Genomic DNA, 17,909 nt, shown 5'->3' with positions numbered 1-17,909 from the left:
TCCCAGGGTTCTAGTTTTAGAACTAGAACTGTATGGCTGCAGGCAAGTCAATTAACCTTTTGAAACTTGTTTTTCATGTTTGTAAAATGGGATAAATAAACCCTGCCTTGCCTGTCTTAAACGGTTGTCGCGATAATCAAATAATTCTCATGTGAGAATTATGAACGACCACACACATGTAACTTTGGGTGCCATCTTGCACTGACTACTTTCTGAATAAAATGACTACACTATTTTCTTTTGATGTCAAGTTGCTTTACTTTTACTGAACTCCTCCACTCTCATACTGTCTTTCTTGGTAATATCAGACACTCCTCAATTTACTTAAACCTCAACCTCCCTGAGAGTGACAAGTGGAAAACCTAATGGCAAACCATTCATGAGAGAAGCTTTCCCATTCTGAAAGACACGTCAGTCTTACACAGCCACGTACAGGCCTCCTAGAGATGGTGTTCTCCCATCATCCTCAGACTTGCTCAGGGGCACAGAGGGTTCATCATTGATCACACTTCTCAACTCTTGGAGAAGCTGTTTCAGGTCTCTTGTTGGATCTTCCTTCAGTGTGTTAGATTTCACAGAGTGCTGAATTAAAATAATTCACAAAACAAAGACACTTTATTTTTCCAGATTTACATGCCATTTCCTATTATAAAATTAATCCAAGTAATTACAAATCATGGAGAAGCAAAAAAAAGGAAACAAAAATTGCCTGTATCTTACTACCTGCAGATAATCAATAATAACCAATCAACAATCAATATAGTACTATATCTAATTTATATATGCATGTGTGTACATATATTCATACACATATATGTGATCAAACTATACATATCTTTTTTAAACCCTTTAAAAATTTTTTAACAACATAATATGAACATCCTTACCATGTAATTAAACATTTTCTACTACATTCAGGTGAAATAATTTCAATGCTTTAGGGCTAAACTAATTTTATAAATCTACAGAATTTTGGAAGTAAGGAACTCTTTAGAGATTTCCCACGTTTTACTGATGAGGAAAGGGACATCCAACTTTTAAAAACTGTGTTATTTGGCATTTGAGAAAAATATGAAAGTATTTTCAGACTGATATCTAGCGTCCCTCCAAGGAATAATTACAAGAAGTACATTCTCAATAGGCACGTTAAGAGGGGAAGCCAGCTGATAGTCAAGTTGGCTGGTGAGCAAGTGGACTCTGTTGGAGGACTTTCCCAGCAAGAGCCAATATGCATCATCAAGTTATTCCAGTCCAAGGTGTTCATGCCCACTTTAGGGTTACATGCACCACACAGCTTAGTGGCTGAACATGGATACTGCAAAATTTTTGTTCTTTGGGCTTTTCAGAGTCCACGCCAACCAAGAGCTGATGATAAATGATACACTTCCTTTCTCTCCATTCCCAACCCTCACTGATAAGCCACATATAACATCCAGCTGAAGATGTTCAAGTAAAGATTCAATTTTACCCAATACTGCTTTCGTTGTTGTTCTAGGCCTGGTAGCCATAATAGCCAATATGGAATAAAATTTTATACATTTATAAAATAACTTTATCCTATTGCAATCTTCAGTCACCTTAGTTCTAACCTTGAAATTTCAATGCCGCACCTAGACCCTCATATATTCTGCTCTGTAGAAAGTTATTTAATAAGTTTTGGCAATATCGTTAAGTTTTAAATCCCTGACATTTAATATAAGTGATCAGTATAATCCTACAAATACACAAATGTGTCTTTTTTTGTTATCACGGCATCCAGGTTCTTTAGGAGTGACTGGTGGTTTACGAGACATTTATGGTTGAAAATTACTCATTTCTATCATTCGTTTAGCAATTACACATAATCAGCCCTTTGATATTCTTTGGTGACCTCATCCTTACATTTTCTTAAACTTCTGAAATGTGTATTGCTCCTCCAGTGAAAAGGCAAGCTCTATTGAGGCAAGAAATTGGTCTGATTATCACAGTCTTTGCACATTATCATCTTTGTATTTTAAATTGCAAACAGCCCATAATTTGTGCCTAGAATTACAAAAATGTAATTTTTTACATTTACATGGAGGGATTCTGAAGATCACCTAGTTCTGGCCCAGCCACAAATCGGTAGTGATGATGAGTTCCACTCCCTCTGGCATCCCAGCAGCGTGCTTGTTTGGCCTTTGCCTGTTCATTAAAAACCACAGCAGGCAGTTTAATTTTTATATGGCTTTAATCTTTTGAAAGGCAGGCTTACTAAATTGAATCTGTCTCCATATAGCTTCCATCCCTGATCATAGTTCCTTCTCCTTAGAGTCACAGGAAACATGTCCAACGTGATATTTCAGAAACAGACACTTGCTTTATCGCTCCAGCCTTCTTTCCCCACCCTGCTCTCCTACACACACCCCGTGGTGAGCTTTTCCTCTACTTCTCCTGTGGCCTGGGCTCATGTTCCTTCACCACTCTGCTTGCGCTTCTTCTAGCAGACTCTGGTTAATCAATGATTCTCTTAAACTGTCAGGTCCAAAATGAAATATAATATTCTGAGACATTCTGACCAGAGCAGATCTGGATGCCATACTTATAACCTTACTTCGTGCCACAGAACTGCTGGCTCAGTCAGAGCAGACGATCAACTGAAGTTTCCTATGCTTTTTCCACATGTTATTGATAAGCCTCATCCTTCATGTCCAGGACCGTGTTTTGTTGGGTATTTAGTATCAAGCTAAAGAGTACATTTATCCCAATCAACTTTATCTTCATAGACCTGACTCATCATTTCAGACTGTCAAGATAATGAATAGAGGCACAATTTATCTAATGCTTATCATGAACCAGGCACTCTGTATGTTATCTCATTTAAACTTTCATCTTCAAAACCACCCAATAAGAAAGAGATCATTACCTCCGTTTCAGAGAGGAGGAAACTGAGGCAAAGAGAACCAAAAAAAAACCAAATGCGAGTTAAATAATTTGTTCAAAATTACATGAGTGGTAGACAGAAAAGCTGGGATAAAAACTCATCTGTGTGACCTCAAAGCCCATGATCTTTTCCACTGTGGTATATGGACCAATTCTATCACAGAATATACTTATAAGGAAATATGATCCATATGCCATGAAATGTCCAGATTAAGGATCACCAAATAGCAAAATTACAGAATGAGTGAGGATTAAGTCATATAGTTGAGCCCCTGACCTCAACATACTTATCATCTGGTTATTTCAGAAGGTAATTCACATATCACATAATTGAGAGCAATTATCTCAAATTCAGAAGCATTAAACAAGGATTGATTTATAAGCTGAATGCCCCCTGGGAATCTTTAAGTCTACTACAGAGATACTAATATAAATGCAGTACCATTTCCTAACCTATTTCTTGAGGTAATAAGGAATAGACAGGCAGTGTGGTACAGTGGAAAAGAGCTCTGGCATCCCAGCAGTATGCTTGTCTGCCTTTGCTTGTTCACAAAAAAATTAAGGAGGCTATTTAATTTTTATGTAGCCTTAATCTTTTTTTTAATATAATATTTTATTGTGGTTTAGGTGAAAGTTTATATAGAAAATTAGGTTCCTTTTAACAATTTTTATACAAATTATTCCATGACATTGGTTAAAATTTTTACAATGTGTCAGCTTTCTTATTATTTCTGTGCCTGTTCTGTTTCCATTCCTCTAGCTTTCCTTCCCCTCTTTGCTTTCTCATCTTTGCTTCTGGGTAACTGCTGACCATTTGGTTTTAGATATAGTTAACTGCTTAAGGGAACACATTACTCATGGGTGATATTGTTTATTTTATAAGCCAGTCTATTATTTGGCTGAAAGGTGACCTGTACAAATAGCTTTAATTCCAAGTTCAAGGGGAATCATAGGGCAATAGCCTTGGGGGTTCCTCTAGTCTCTATTGGTCCAGTAGCTCTGGCCTTTTTTAGGAATTTGAGTTTTGTTCTACATTCTTCTCATAATCTGTTCGAGACTTTCTACTGTGTTCCTGGTCAGAACGGTTGGTAGTGGTAGCTGGGCACCATCTACTTTTTCTGGTCTCAGGTTTGAAGAGGTTGTGATTCATGTAGGCTATTGGTCCTGTAGACTAGCTTCTTCTTTGAGCCTTTGCTTTCCTGCATTCCCTTTTGTGCCATACAAGTAGAGACCAATAGTTTTATCTTAGATGGCCACTTGCAAGCTTTTACGACCCCAGATACTACTCACCAAACTTGGATTAGAACATTATCTTTGTGAATTATGTTATGCCAATTAACTAAGTTGTCTCTCGACCCTATAGTCCCAAGCATTTTGACCAGTAAACCAATCCTACACGTTATTTGGATATATCTAGGAATCCTCTGTAACTGTGCCCCCTATGTGGTTTATTATACATGTGGATACATATGCAGCACACACAAACGTGTATACCTATGCCTACAGTTATTCCTATACACACACATGCATTTACTCGCATATGCCTTCCTATACACATATTTGTAGTCACATCTATCTATGTAACCACATGCATATTTTTTGGGTTGTTTTTACTGTTGTTACAAAATTGTATGTTATAGCGTTTATTGAAATTGTCCCTTTTTCTCATGTACTTCTTAGTGTTTTTATTTACTTTGGTCAAGTTGTGCTGACTTCACTCATATTTGGAATTGCTTTTCCCAACACAAAAGTATTGCCTTAACCTTTTGAAAGAAAGGCTTACTAAACTGAATCAGCCTTTATACAACTTCTATTCCTGGCCATAGTTCCACGCCTTTAGGGCCACAGGGAACAAGGGCAAATTACCTTTCACAGTTCAATAAAATTTGCTGAACATTTACTATGTGCAGACACTTTTTTAGGAACTAGAGTCAAATGATAAAATAACATGGGCTTCTCCTACAGAGACCATAGAGCTTAATATGGGAGACAAATGCATAAAAAGTTAATTTCATTCTAACAAGGGAATTCTTTAAGTCTCAGTTTCCTCATTTGTAAAAATGAGGAAAATACTCTTTCTTTGCAAGGACTGTATAAGAAATGAGAAGTACTTAATGTGCACATAGTAAGTATTCAAAAAAGCTATTTTCTACCTCCCTCCCCACTTACTATTAAGAACATATAAAGTATTTTATATGCATCATATTCAGTGATCTAGGATCACCAGATAGATGCTCTGACTTGGAATATAATGCCATATTATATGTAGCATAATGTCATATCTATACAGAGTAGAACCACAAACAGTGATCGGGGCTAATTTTGCATCCTAGCTACTATGTGCGTCTTAATATAAGTAGAGGTATTTTCTTTTCTTTTCTTTTTTTAAGCTGCAGGAAAAAAATTACATGGAAGAAGTCAAAAACCTATTTCCTCTTCATTTTTTTTTTTCTTTTCTTTTCTTAAGCTGCAGGAAAAAAATTACATGGAAGAAGTCAAAAACCTATTTCCTCTTCATTTTCAAATAGTAGTTTTTCAAGCCACTTCTTTTAAGGGAGAAACATATTCAACATTTTACCTTTTTCTGTGGAATTCTGCTATACAGGGAAAGCATTTACCTTCATATTTTTTACACAATACCTCCAACAGTGACATTCAAATAAAGGTAATACATTGGCTCTACGACTGAATCTACCATGAGCCAGGAAAAAGATAATTCTCCTTTTAGTTTTTCCAGTAAGATTAATACAAGTGAGGAAACATTTGGAAGAGGATAACACGGTATTTAGAAAGGGTCAAAGTTTTTCAGAAGTCTTATTTTAATCTCAGAAAATTAAATATTTACACAATGAGCAAAATAAACAGTGAGTAGTATAAATAAGGGTAAAGGTACAGAGCCTGAAAACTACATCTCAGTACATTTTATAACTTCTGCTTAAATAAAGTATTTCTTTGCTATAACCATGTGCTTAAATGAAGTATTAGTTTCATTATTTAAAAAGTGTACACCCACTCCTCACTTATCGACATGGTTAGGTTGCAAAGACCAGGCCGTTACATGAAAATTGTTGTTATGTGAAAACGGAGGATTTTTTTTTTTCTGTTTTCAGGCCATCTATTTGTCCAGTTTTTTTTATTTAGAAAATATATTCATAGAAATAATAACAGCTAGGACTTACTGATGTGCTTATCACTCTGATGAGTTCAGTTATGGATTATTCCTCTGCAGAGAAGGAGGCTTGGAGGAGACAAAGATGGATAAAGCTAGGCTGTGTGCCCGGAAGGCCTACAGTGTAACCATTTTGCCTTCCTCCCGTGCTGGGTCAGGGATTCCCTCATGAAGCCACCTCCAGGGTTCCACTCCCACCCCTGCAAACCTTTTGTTCACGATCGCAGAGTCTGCTTTGCTCTCCAGGCCTGGCAAGACACCCAGGCTCAGGACTTCCTTCAAGGGCAGTGGGAGCCTGGTCCCCGCGTACCTGGCACCACTGAGCTGGAGGCTTAAGGCCCAGTTTGGTTCACTTTGGGATGTCATTAAACTTGCAGGCATTTCTTTCAAACACCCTCTCTGATGCTTCTTTCTTTCCTCCCTTCCCACCTGTCATGGATTGAACTGTGTCCCCCCAAAATACACGTCAACTTGGTTAGGCCATGATTCTCAGTATTGTGTGTTTGTCCTCCATTTTGTGATTTTCCTACATGTTATAAATCATAATCTCTGCCTATGGTTAAAGAGGATTAGGGTGGAATGTAACACCCTTGCTCAGGTCACATCCCTGATCCAGTGTAGTTTCCCTGGGGTGTGACCTGTACCACTTTTTATCTCACAAGAGATAAAAGGAAAAGAAAGTGAGCAGAAAGTTGGTGACCTCATACCACCAAGAAAGCAGCACTGGGAGCCAAGTGCTTCCTCTGGACCCAGGGTTCCTGCATGGAGAAGCTCCTAGTCCAGGCGAAGATTGATGAGAAGGACCTTCCTCCAGAGCCAACAGAGAAAGCCTTCCCCTAGAGCTAAAGTCCTGATTTTGAACTTCTAGCCTACCAGACTGTGAGAAAATAAATTTCTCTTTGTTAAAGCCATCCACTTGTGGTATTTCTGTTATACCAGCACTAGACGACTAAGACACCACCCTACAGTAATTTTGAACTCCAGGGCCTCAGGCCTCATAGGAGCTAGGAACTCAGAACAGGTGTCTACTGGCTTGGTGCTGCCAGTGCATCAGCCTGGAGGCTGTGGCCACAGAGGGGGCCAGCCCCACTGCAGCTGGACCTGGCGCTTCCACTAGCAGGAGGAAGCAGAGGGCAAGCGGCAGTGCAGCCCAGCTTCCCGAGGAAGGGGACACTTCGCAGCTGTTGTTGCCATGCCTGTTGCCTCATTAATGCAAAAACGATAGTTGGATAGTAGATTTTTTACTATTGTCATAAATTTGAAATGTTGGAAAACAAGATTGCCAATAAGCAAGGATTAGGTGTAATTATTTTTCTTTGCAATCTACATTATTATTATTTTTAATTGAAGGAAAAGAAAACTTGACATAATTTTAACAAATGTTAACCATTTAACAGATAAATATTTGTGGAGCCATATATATATATATCCTGCTTTATGTAAAGGGTTTTGTTACACGCTGAGGTATAGGACCTATCTCCAGATACCATGTGTATTTAGTTCAAATGTCACAAAGGTCCCCTGAAGGTCGTGGAACCAAAACAGACAATGTAGAATAACTACAAACTCTGCTCTCACATATCAGTAAAGTTTAGGAAATTTGGCACCCTAGACTTACATGTGGAAAAAGACCTCAAGGAAATATTTAGTGTAAAAGAAGTCAAGTTGCAAAACAATACATATACTATAATTCCACTTATATTAAAAATCTACAGATGTGTGTATGTATTTAACTATATATATATATATATATATATATATATATATATATATATATATAAAATGTGCAAATGCATCATGTATAAATGCAAATGCTCAAAAGAAGGCTTGCGGGTTGACGGTGGTTAACTCCGAGGAGGGTGGTGAGACTGAGGACGGGGCAAAGGACACTTTCTACCTTTGTACTGTTGAAGTTTTATACTGAACACCTGTTTATGTTACTGACCAGTTGCTGCTGAGTTGATTCCAATTCATGGTGACCCAATGTCTGTCAGAGTGGAACTGTGCTCCATATGATTTTCAATAGCTGATTTTTTGGAAGAAGGTTGCCAGGCCTTTCTTTGGAGGCATCTCTGGGTAGAGCAGAACCTCCAACATTTCAGTTAGCAGCTGAATGCATTAACCATTTGCACTACCCATGGCTTCCTTATATATTAGTAATATATCCAAAATACAGGACAGTGGTTATTTCTTGTGAGAAGGTAAATGGGTGAGATGGCAAGAAGCACAGAGAAAAGGTATCGGTAATGTTCTAGCTGTCAAGCTGGGCAGTGGGTTCACTTGTATTCAATATTATGTTAAACAAATAACCTTAATAAAGTTATGTAGAGATCAAAAATGGGAATTTGTCATAAACCAAGGATTATAACTAATCCAATTCTGTACACCAATTCTGTGCAAGTTGAGAGAGTGGGCCAGAAGTTTTCTTCCTATCCCATTAAATACAAACACAGAAAGTGACAAAGGACACATAAATTATCTGGAAACACTTGTGCAACAAGCTATAACATGGGATTAGAATCAAACAGACGAGAGTACTAATCTTGGCTCCCGTGCCTTACCAGCTCACAATGGCCCTGGGCAACTTTACCTCTGAGTGCCTGCTTCCTCATTTTAAAAATGGGGATAATACAATCTGTCTTGCTGGATTATTGTGAAGATTAGAAATAATGTATATAAAGAGACTGACCCATTGTTGTTGTTGTTGTCAAGTCAGTTTTGACTCATAGCGACCCTGTGTACAACAGAATGAAACACTGCCGGGTCCTGCCTCATTCTCACATTCATTGTTATGCTTGAGCCCATTGTTGCAGCCACTGTGTCGATCCATCTTGTTGAGGGTCTTCCTCTTTTTCGCTGACCCTCTACTTTACCAAGCATGATGTCCTACTCCAGGAACTGATCCCTCCTAATAACGTGTCCAAAATATGTGAGATGAAGTCTCACCATCCTTGCTTCTAAGGAGCATTCTGGCTGTACTTCTTCCAAGGTAGATTTTTTCATTTTTTTGGCAGTCCATGGTATATTCAACATTCCTCACCATTGCCGTAAATCAAAGGTGTCAATTCTTTTTTCAGTCTTCCTTATTCACTGTCCAGCTTTCACATGCCTACAAGGCTATTGAAAACAGCATGGCTTGGGTCAGGTGCACTTTAGTCTTCAAGGTGACATCTTTGCTTTTCAACACTTTAAAGAGGTCCTTTGCAGCAGATTTGCCCAATGCAATGCATCCTTTGATTTGTTGACTGCTGCTTCCGTGGTTGTTGATTGTGGCTCCAAGTAAAATGAAATCTTTGATAACTTCAATTTTTTTCTCTGTTTATGATGATGTTGCTCATTGGTCCAGTTGTGAGGATTTTTGTTTTCTTTATGTTGAGATGTAATCCATACTGAAGGCTGTGGTCTTTGATCTTCATCAGAAAGTGCTTCAAGTCCTCTACACTTTGAGCAAGTAAGGCTGTGTCATCTGCATAACGCAGGTTGTTAATGAGTCTTCCTCCAATCCTGATGCCCCGTTCTTCTTCATATAGTCCAGCTTCTCAGATTATTTAAATCAATGACAGCCATTTTTTTTATTAAGATGTCATTTATTTTGATGAAAAATAATAAATTTTGAATTTTCAACAACTTAATACAAGAGAATTCTTAGAGAGCCCAAGGCTGCAAGTGAAATTATACCATACAAGAGCATATGTCTGAAGAATTATTTGCCCAGTAGATGCTAGTTTATAGACAACAAATTTAATTTTTGAGGGGTCATTATGAAAACTTACTAATTTTTTCTGATTATATCTATTTTGTTCTAATTATACAGGTATCATTATGTTCATTTCTAAAAAATTAAAAATACGTGATTAAAAAAAAAAAAAACCCCCACCTGCCAGAAGACAAACACACTGTTAACATTTGGATGTATTTCTCTCCTGTTTTTTTTTTTTTAATGTATGAATTTATAGAATGAGCTGAGAGGGCTGCTTCAGATTTGGAAGGCTTCAGTGAAGGAAGGGAGTTAGTTTCTTTTCCTTTTTTGCCTTAGTCTTCTTCACTAGTTAACTGCTGCTTTGGGCCCTCCAGTGTTGGGGACAGAAGGGAGGAGGAGAGGCAGAGGAGGAAGAAGTAGCACTTGAGTGGTCCCTGGTGCAATGTCTGGAGCTTTCAAAAGCAGGCAAACTGAAGGTCCTGGAGCAGCACAAACCATTTGGGCTCGGCTGGTAACCAAAAGGAAGGCTGGTGGCAGGAACCCACCCAGCAGCACTGTGGAAGAAACAGGCCTGGTGATCTGCTTCTGTAAAGAGTATAGCGAAGAAAACCCTAAGGAGCAATTCTGCTCTGTAGCACATGGGGTCTCCTAAGTCACAAATCAACAACAGAAACAAAACCAACAACTAAAGTACGCAAACTGGCCTTCTGGAAGTGTAAGAGCTCTCTACATATAGTACAGATACTAACCCTCTATGTGTTGGAAATGTTTTTCTAGTTTGTGGTTTCTTTTTATTTTGCTTAGGGTGGTTTTGTGACTCAAGAAATTTCATTTAGTTAGAACAATCAATCTTTCTTTTTAATGTTTGTACATCTTATAATACTTTTATTAATTCATTTTAATACTTTGTTGTTTAATTCACAAGTAAACTATTTTGGTTTCTAACATAAGCAAAATACACTTTTAAGTTAGAAAAATAGCTAGGAAAGAAACAATTGTAAAATACTATTTACAGATGACTCTTGTCAAGGTGGTAAAGAAGTAACTAACTATACGTAAGCTATTCCTGAATCTCATCAAAGGATCTTGTTTTCCTTCACCCCAGTCCTTTGACTGGGATACGCATTAAGGTTATTTTTAAGGGGCATATATTTGCAGGGTAAGGCTGCTGTAAATTTTGATTTGGGGAGAAGAATAGACGCTTATACTGTTGTTAAACTTAAGGTTTTTTGTGATTTGATTAGTTTCCTATTACATTTTGACTTTGAAACACTTTTATGTTAGATTTGTTTCCAAAATTACTCATGAATTATACATCTAACACAGTTCGACCTTCTTCAAATACTGTTCTCTCTAATGGCCTTGAGTCCATTACAGGCAAACTTATGAGTTATAATATCAGTGATATCTAGGGAGAGTGTGTGCTTCTCAACTGGTCCTATCTCCACCCTCCAAAGATAGAAGATAAATACAAAAGCTAAAAATAAATGCTTGCTCTCAGTCAGTTTGAATCAGACTATTCTATTTTCAGAATGTCTAACCAAATCCACATCTTATATTTGTATTCCTTTTAGAAGACGGTAACAAATGGAATATAAATACTAGGAAGAGACAGGAAACCAGATACACATTATAAAGTATTGCTAAAAATTCTGCCTACATCACAGGCACCTCAATGGCAAAGATCAAACACAACTAGTACAAATTACAGTGCATGTATATAGAACCTGATATATATATTATATATGTATATAAAATAAATTATATCATCCTAGAAATATTTTATTTTTATATGCTATAATAGTCTTTATCTGAAATATTAATCTAAAATACTTCTGTCAGATTACTAATGACGTGTGTATGCATGTGTATGTGTTTATACACATACACACCTATGCATGCATGTATATAAACATACACATACATACATACATACATACATACATATTCTAGGTGTTTGAGCTTGGGCCAAGTCCCATAATGTCACTTTTCTGATTTTCCTATTTTCTCACCCATAACACAAAGGGAATCAACTGGATAATTTTAGATACCTTTGAAGTTCAAAAATCATATGATCCTTATTCACAAAGACTGAATGAAATACACTATCAGTTGAGGTACAGTATCTATTTATTGCATTAATTATTTAAATTATGTTTTATAAACAGCATGTCAGCAGTATAGTGCAGAGGCAGTACAGTATAATGGTTAAGACCACAGGCTCTAGACTTAGAATGTCTGGGTTAAGTCTTGGCTCAACTCTGTTTTTGCTGTATGAGCTCTTTGTAAGTCATTTAGTTTCTCCAAGCCTCAGTTTCCTCATTTGTAAAATAGGTATAATAATAGCACTTACCTCATGTGGGTGGCTGTGGGGATTAAACGAAATAATCTACAGACAATACTTTTCACAGTGCCTGCCAGATAAGTGTTGAGTAAATCTCAGAATCATGGAACATTTGGTAAAAAGGTGAAATTTAAGGAAATGAAGGAGCAATGTAGAACAATGCACAAACAGTAATATTCTACTTCTAAACATGATAAAAAACAACATGATACTTGGCATTTATTTCTGCTCTATCTGAAACTCCACTAAAACAGCACTAAAGGAACTAATAAAGATAAATAGAGAAGAACAGAAAATATTAGATAAGCAAAGATAACAAAATTTTGGAAGATGCAAAGCAAATGGATAATTTGTAACTGACTTAGCAAAACAAATCAAGCTAAAACTTAAAGTACCTGCACAGAAGGTAGTCAACAAGAAGAAGCAAGCTGCTCTGCATCAGAGCATTCCAGAAAGGCTCAGAAACTGGAGGCTCATGTACTCCTGAAGGCCGGGATAAGGGAGAGGGCAGCAAAACGGGAGGAGTGGCTGAAACTCTATCAGAGAAACTGTTAGAATCTCATAGCCTCTCCCCACATAATTAGGTGATAATCCATTCTATTCCCCTGAGTGAATTTAGAGGCTTATTTTATAAGTGAAGTTGAACCAAAAACTATAGACTTCAAAGGGGACCTGCAATAGCTGGTCAAGGCTGCACACTGAAAACATGAGCGTTAAGTGAGGCTGTAAGACAGACAAGCAGATATCCCAGATTCCTCCCCCCACTCAGCTCTCAAAGTACTGGAAGATGGATTTAGACCTACAAGTCGGGAACAAGAGAATTTCTCTTTAGGGGAACTGATAGGACCAAGAAAAAAAGACCTGTAGATAATTTCTGGATTCCTCCAAAAAAAAAAAAAAAAGCAGTCTTAATACCTAACCATCTACCAGATGACAAACCCTGTTAACCTGACATAGAGCTTGTACCCGGTTCTTTAACGCCTAAATCTTAAAGTGCTGATGGAAAGGCTGGAACAGGAGAGAAAGACATCCAAAAAAAGAAGAAAAAGTAGAAGATAAAAATAGAATTTGAAGAGGCATCAATAATTTAGGTGACAGAGAAATCATAAATAAACAAACAAATTGAAGTTAACATCCTTAAACAGAAATGTATCCATGCTGTATCCATGAAAGAACAGAAAGCTTCATAAAAGGATAACTTAGAGAATAAAAAAAGAATCCCAGAAATTAAAAAAATATATGATAACAGAAAAAAAATTCAATAGAAGCTTAGAAGATAAATTTGGGATATTTCCAAAAGGTGGGAATAAAAGATGAAGAGATGGAAAACAGGAGTTACATGTAAAGAAGATTAGAAAATCAACCTAAAAGGTGATTTTAAAAGGTGACTCAGGGATTTCAGAAAGAGAACTGAGAAAATGGAGGCGAGAAAACTACCAAATAAACAATATCCATATTCTGAGAACTAAAGAACACAAGAGCCCACTCTTGGAATGGATAAAGAAATTGTGCTATGTTTATATAACAGAATACTAAACAGCATTAACTTTGAACAAATACAGCTATATACAACAACTGTGGATGAATCTCACAAACATATTGACAATAGAGACAGACACTAGAGAAGATGTGTTATATAATTGATTAATGTAAATTTCAAAAACAGTAAAACTAATTTGTGGGGTTAAAAGTCAGGATAATGGTTACCTCTGGGGAAAAAGAAGGAATAGTGATTGGGAGGGCATGATGAAGCTTCTGGGGTGCTGGCAATATTCTATTTCTTCACCTGGATGGTGGGTGTGTTAATTCAACTGTACACTTCACATGTGTGCACTGAAGAGTAAACAATGAATAATATAATAGTCTATTAAACAATAGAATAATAATATCAGTATTATTAGAAGTTGAATGTGGTTCTCTCTAGAGACTGGAACTTAGAGATGGGCAGAGGAAGGGCAGAAGACTACTGCTTTTTTTTTTTTTTTAAGACTTATAAAATCATTTTACCTTTAAAGCTATGTACATGTTGTTGTTAGGTGCCATTAAGTAGATTTCAGCTCACAGCACCCTGTTGGCACAATGGTTAAGTGCTTGGCTGCTGACTGAAAGGTTGCTGTTTGAACCCACCCAGTGGCTCTTCAGGAGAAAGATCTGGCAATTTGCTCCTGTAAAGATTACAGCTTAGAAAATCTATGGGGGCACCTCTACTCTGTCACACGGGGTCACTTTGAATATGTAGATGTTATTGTGATAAAAATTAAACTGAAATCCTCTCCCAAAATAACCTAAACAAACAGGCAAACAACAACAAAGAACTGAGTAGGAGTTAGGGGACCCAACAACTTCTAGTTCCAGATGTCTCTCTAACTACTTTGTGTGACCTTGGGCAAGTCAGTTAAATAAATTGTGCCTCATATTTTTCACCTGTAATGAGGGGTCTGGAATAGATGATTTCTAGGGTCATGTAGAAAGATCAGCTGTGAAATTCTATGACTTTTCATCATCCAAAAGCCACCCTAGTAGGTTTTGCTGGCTGTTTAATACACAGACTGTATTTGATAAAAAGAGTTACATTCATCACTGTAAAAGTACTAGTATATGTCTATTAAATTAAAATTTTTGTAATAATTCTAAAAATAAACTATTTTCCAAATAGATTTTAAAGCATGCTTTACACAATTAATTTCTCTTACTTAAAAATGTTTATAATATTATGCAATAAAAGTAATATACAATTTTTCTTTGTTTTGTTCACTGATGTGTTCCAAGTGCCTAGAACACTGCCCTAACATGTAGTAGGTAATAAATATTTGTCAAATGGGTGAATGAATTCATTGTAGAACATTTGGAAAGTACAGAAATATTAAAAAATGGGAAAAAATTCACCTATATTCTTGAAGGAGCTACTGTTAATATTTGGGTATATTTCTTTTTAAAACTTCATGTGCCCAATTGAGATGCTCAGTTGAGATCATGTTTTATATAAAATATAAAATTTTATATTCTGCTTTTTTTACTGAACTTTATACTATTTTTAAAAATCCTTACTGATTAAAGTATTAACTCTTTTGAAAACTCAGGAGGGAATATAATAAAGTAATACAGAGAAACAAAAATAAAAGAAATAAAATTCAAGGTTTAAATGTCAAAGAGCAAAAAAAAAAATTCCACACAGTAAACATGTTTTAGCAATAAATGACTTTTGACTACTTCCTGTATGCAACATAGTTTTCTTCTCCATAATGCTGAGGACACAAAGATTAAGAAAATATGACCTTTACCTTAACAATTTTACATTAGTTTCATGAATGTTAAAAACTGTATGCACGTGCAAGGTGAGAGTATTCCATTTCAACTTTTAATTTGATCTAAATAATTTTCATTTAAATGGTACAGGGATAATAACTACTATGCTACTGATGATCATGCTGTCATACATAAGACTTTTAACTAATGAAATTGATTTTCTTGTATGATTTGTGGAATAAGTCTTATTTCTTTAGAGTCAGAGCTTGAGCACTGATTGATTATGGGATTAATGATTCCATACATATCTATCTTCAGAAGAGACAAAGCCTGAATTTTATATTACCCATACATTTTTCCTGAAAGGTTAAACTACCACTGTTCTAAAGTTGCTAGCATTTCAACTAAAGGGAATAAAAATTATTTATGGTTAGTAAAGTTTTTATGATTATAAATAATTTCACATACAGGTCATGAAAAACAATGTACACAACTTATTTTGCCTTTGGCATTTTAAGTGATGCTTATTTTTTTTTTTTTTGCTTTGTAATCCTGAAATGTTTGTGATGGAAATAACCAAAGAATTAAATATAGGGCTAATAAATAATTATTGTTAACATTACTCCTACTGAATAGTTCATGTTTGTTTTTCCCAGAGAAAATAACAAACAGCAAAGGAAACATTTTCACTCATCTAAACTTTGTTGGATTTATAGGAAAATGTATAAATCTAATATCCAGTAATTGAAAATGCCATAATTACAGATACATTATTTTTTAATGAAATTCTTCCAATTTAAAATGACATACATATTATGTATGTCATTACTTACATATTATGTCATTTGCTTCATGGATTATAAAACTAATGCTATGGATTAAATTGTGTTCCTCCAAAAATGTGTTGTAAATCCTAACCTCTATGCCTGTGGTTATAATCCCATTTGGGAATGGGCTGTTTTTGTTATGTTGATGAGGCAGGAATAGTTTAGGGTATGTCTTTTTTTTTAAGTCAATCTCTTCTGAGATATTAAAGAGATTAAACAAGGGAGCAGAGAGAGATGGGTTAAGATAGATGCCAAGCTATAGGGACATCTCCAAGAAACCAGGAAGCATAAGCTGAAGAGATAAGGACCTTCCTCCAGAGCTGACAGAAAGAGAAAACCTTTCCCTATAGCTGTGCTCTGGATTTGGATTTCTAGCCTTCTAAACTATGAGAAAATAAATTTCTGTTTGTTAAAGCCACCTAATTGTGGTATTTTTGTTACAGGAGCACTGGATAACTAAAACAGAATCTGGTACCAGCAGAGTAGGGTGCTGCTCTAACAGATATCTAAAATGTAGAAGTGGTTTTGGAATTGGGTAATGGGTTGAAGCTGGAGGAGTTTAAAGGTATCTAGCAGTAAAAGCCTAAATTGTCTTGAAAAGACTGCTGGTAAAATTATGGATGTCAAAGGTAATTCTGGTAACGCTCAGAAGAAAGTGAGAAGAGTTATAGAGAAATTTTCTGTTGTCTTAGAGAATACATACAGCACCAGTAGCAGAATGTTGCCAGAAATGTGGATGTTAAATGTGTTTCTGGTGAAGCTTTAAAAGAAAATGATGAACATGTGATTGGACAATGGAGGAAGGGTGATGTTTTTTATGCAGTGGCAAAGAATTTGTCTGAATTATGTCCAAATGTTTTGTGGAAAGTAAGGACATGTGTTCTAAAATGTTCACCAAAGACATGGCCACACGATCTTTTGTTAAAGATGGTAAGCCTGTGAGTGATGGATCTAACCAACTACCACAGTAGAAAACCCATCAGTTAGACTGAAAGTCATAGAGAAAGAATAAAAGGAAATAATGCCGTCTGCCTCTTGGAATTCTACAGGCAGGAAACAGGCCAAAGGAGCTACATCTGTTGTCCTCCAAGAAAAGAAAAGGACCATTCTGGAGCAACGTGGAGATCAGCAGAACTGTTGGAAGGAGAACAGGAAGCCAGGCTTTCTTGGTTTCAAAGGGTGGGGCTATGGTCTCTGGGATCTCCAAGGGTGGGCCATAGCTTTCTGGGTTTCAAAGAGTTGGATCTTCACCAACTTGGTTCTAGAGTATTAGGTTGCCACTAAGGTGTGCCAGGGGATAAAGCCATCACCCGAAGCTGAGGGGGTAGGGCTGCCACGCCCAAGGGGCAGAAGAACGGGGCCTGCTGAGGCTGAGGGATTGGGGTCACCACTCAGATGAACTAGGAGAACGGGCCCGCTTAAAGCCAAGGGGCCTCCATACAGAATCCAAAGGGCATTACCAACACCCAGAGTCTGGAGGGCAGGGCCATTGCCCAGAGGGTCTCAGAGAACAGAGGATTATTTTCAAGCCTTGAGAGCTAATGTGATTTTTTCTGCTGGGTTTTGGACTTGCTTGGTACCCATTATCCCTGCTTTCCCTCCAATTTCTCCCATTTGTAAATGGGAATGTCTACCTTGTGCCTGTTCTACCCTTGTACTTTGGAAGCAGGTAACTTGAATTCTAGATTTCTCAGGTTCACTGATGAAGAGGAATATTGCTCC

The 17,909-nt window shown here is 36.7% G+C and overlaps 1 protein-coding gene across 1 annotated transcript in view; it reads right to left on the bottom strand.

Moving 5' to 3' along the window:
- Window positions 1-17,909, bottom strand: part of CCDC158 (coiled-coil domain containing 158) — a 76,475-nt gene that overhangs the window by 20,033 nt on the left and 38,533 nt on the right. Inside the window, exon 17 of the mRNA XM_064285686.1 lies at window positions 422-582. Within this exon, the coding sequence (XP_064141756.1) occupies window positions 422-582 (161 nt within the window). The remainder of the gene's footprint in view (window positions 1-421; window positions 583-17,909) is intronic.

Source organism: Loxodonta africana, chromosome 5 (genome assembly GCF_030014295.1).
Source record: "Loxodonta africana isolate mLoxAfr1 chromosome 5, mLoxAfr1.hap2, whole genome shotgun sequence".
Lineage (NCBI taxonomy): Eukaryota > Metazoa > Chordata > Mammalia > Proboscidea > Elephantidae > Loxodonta > Loxodonta africana.
This window is presented reverse-complemented; position numbering and strand designations above follow the sequence as displayed.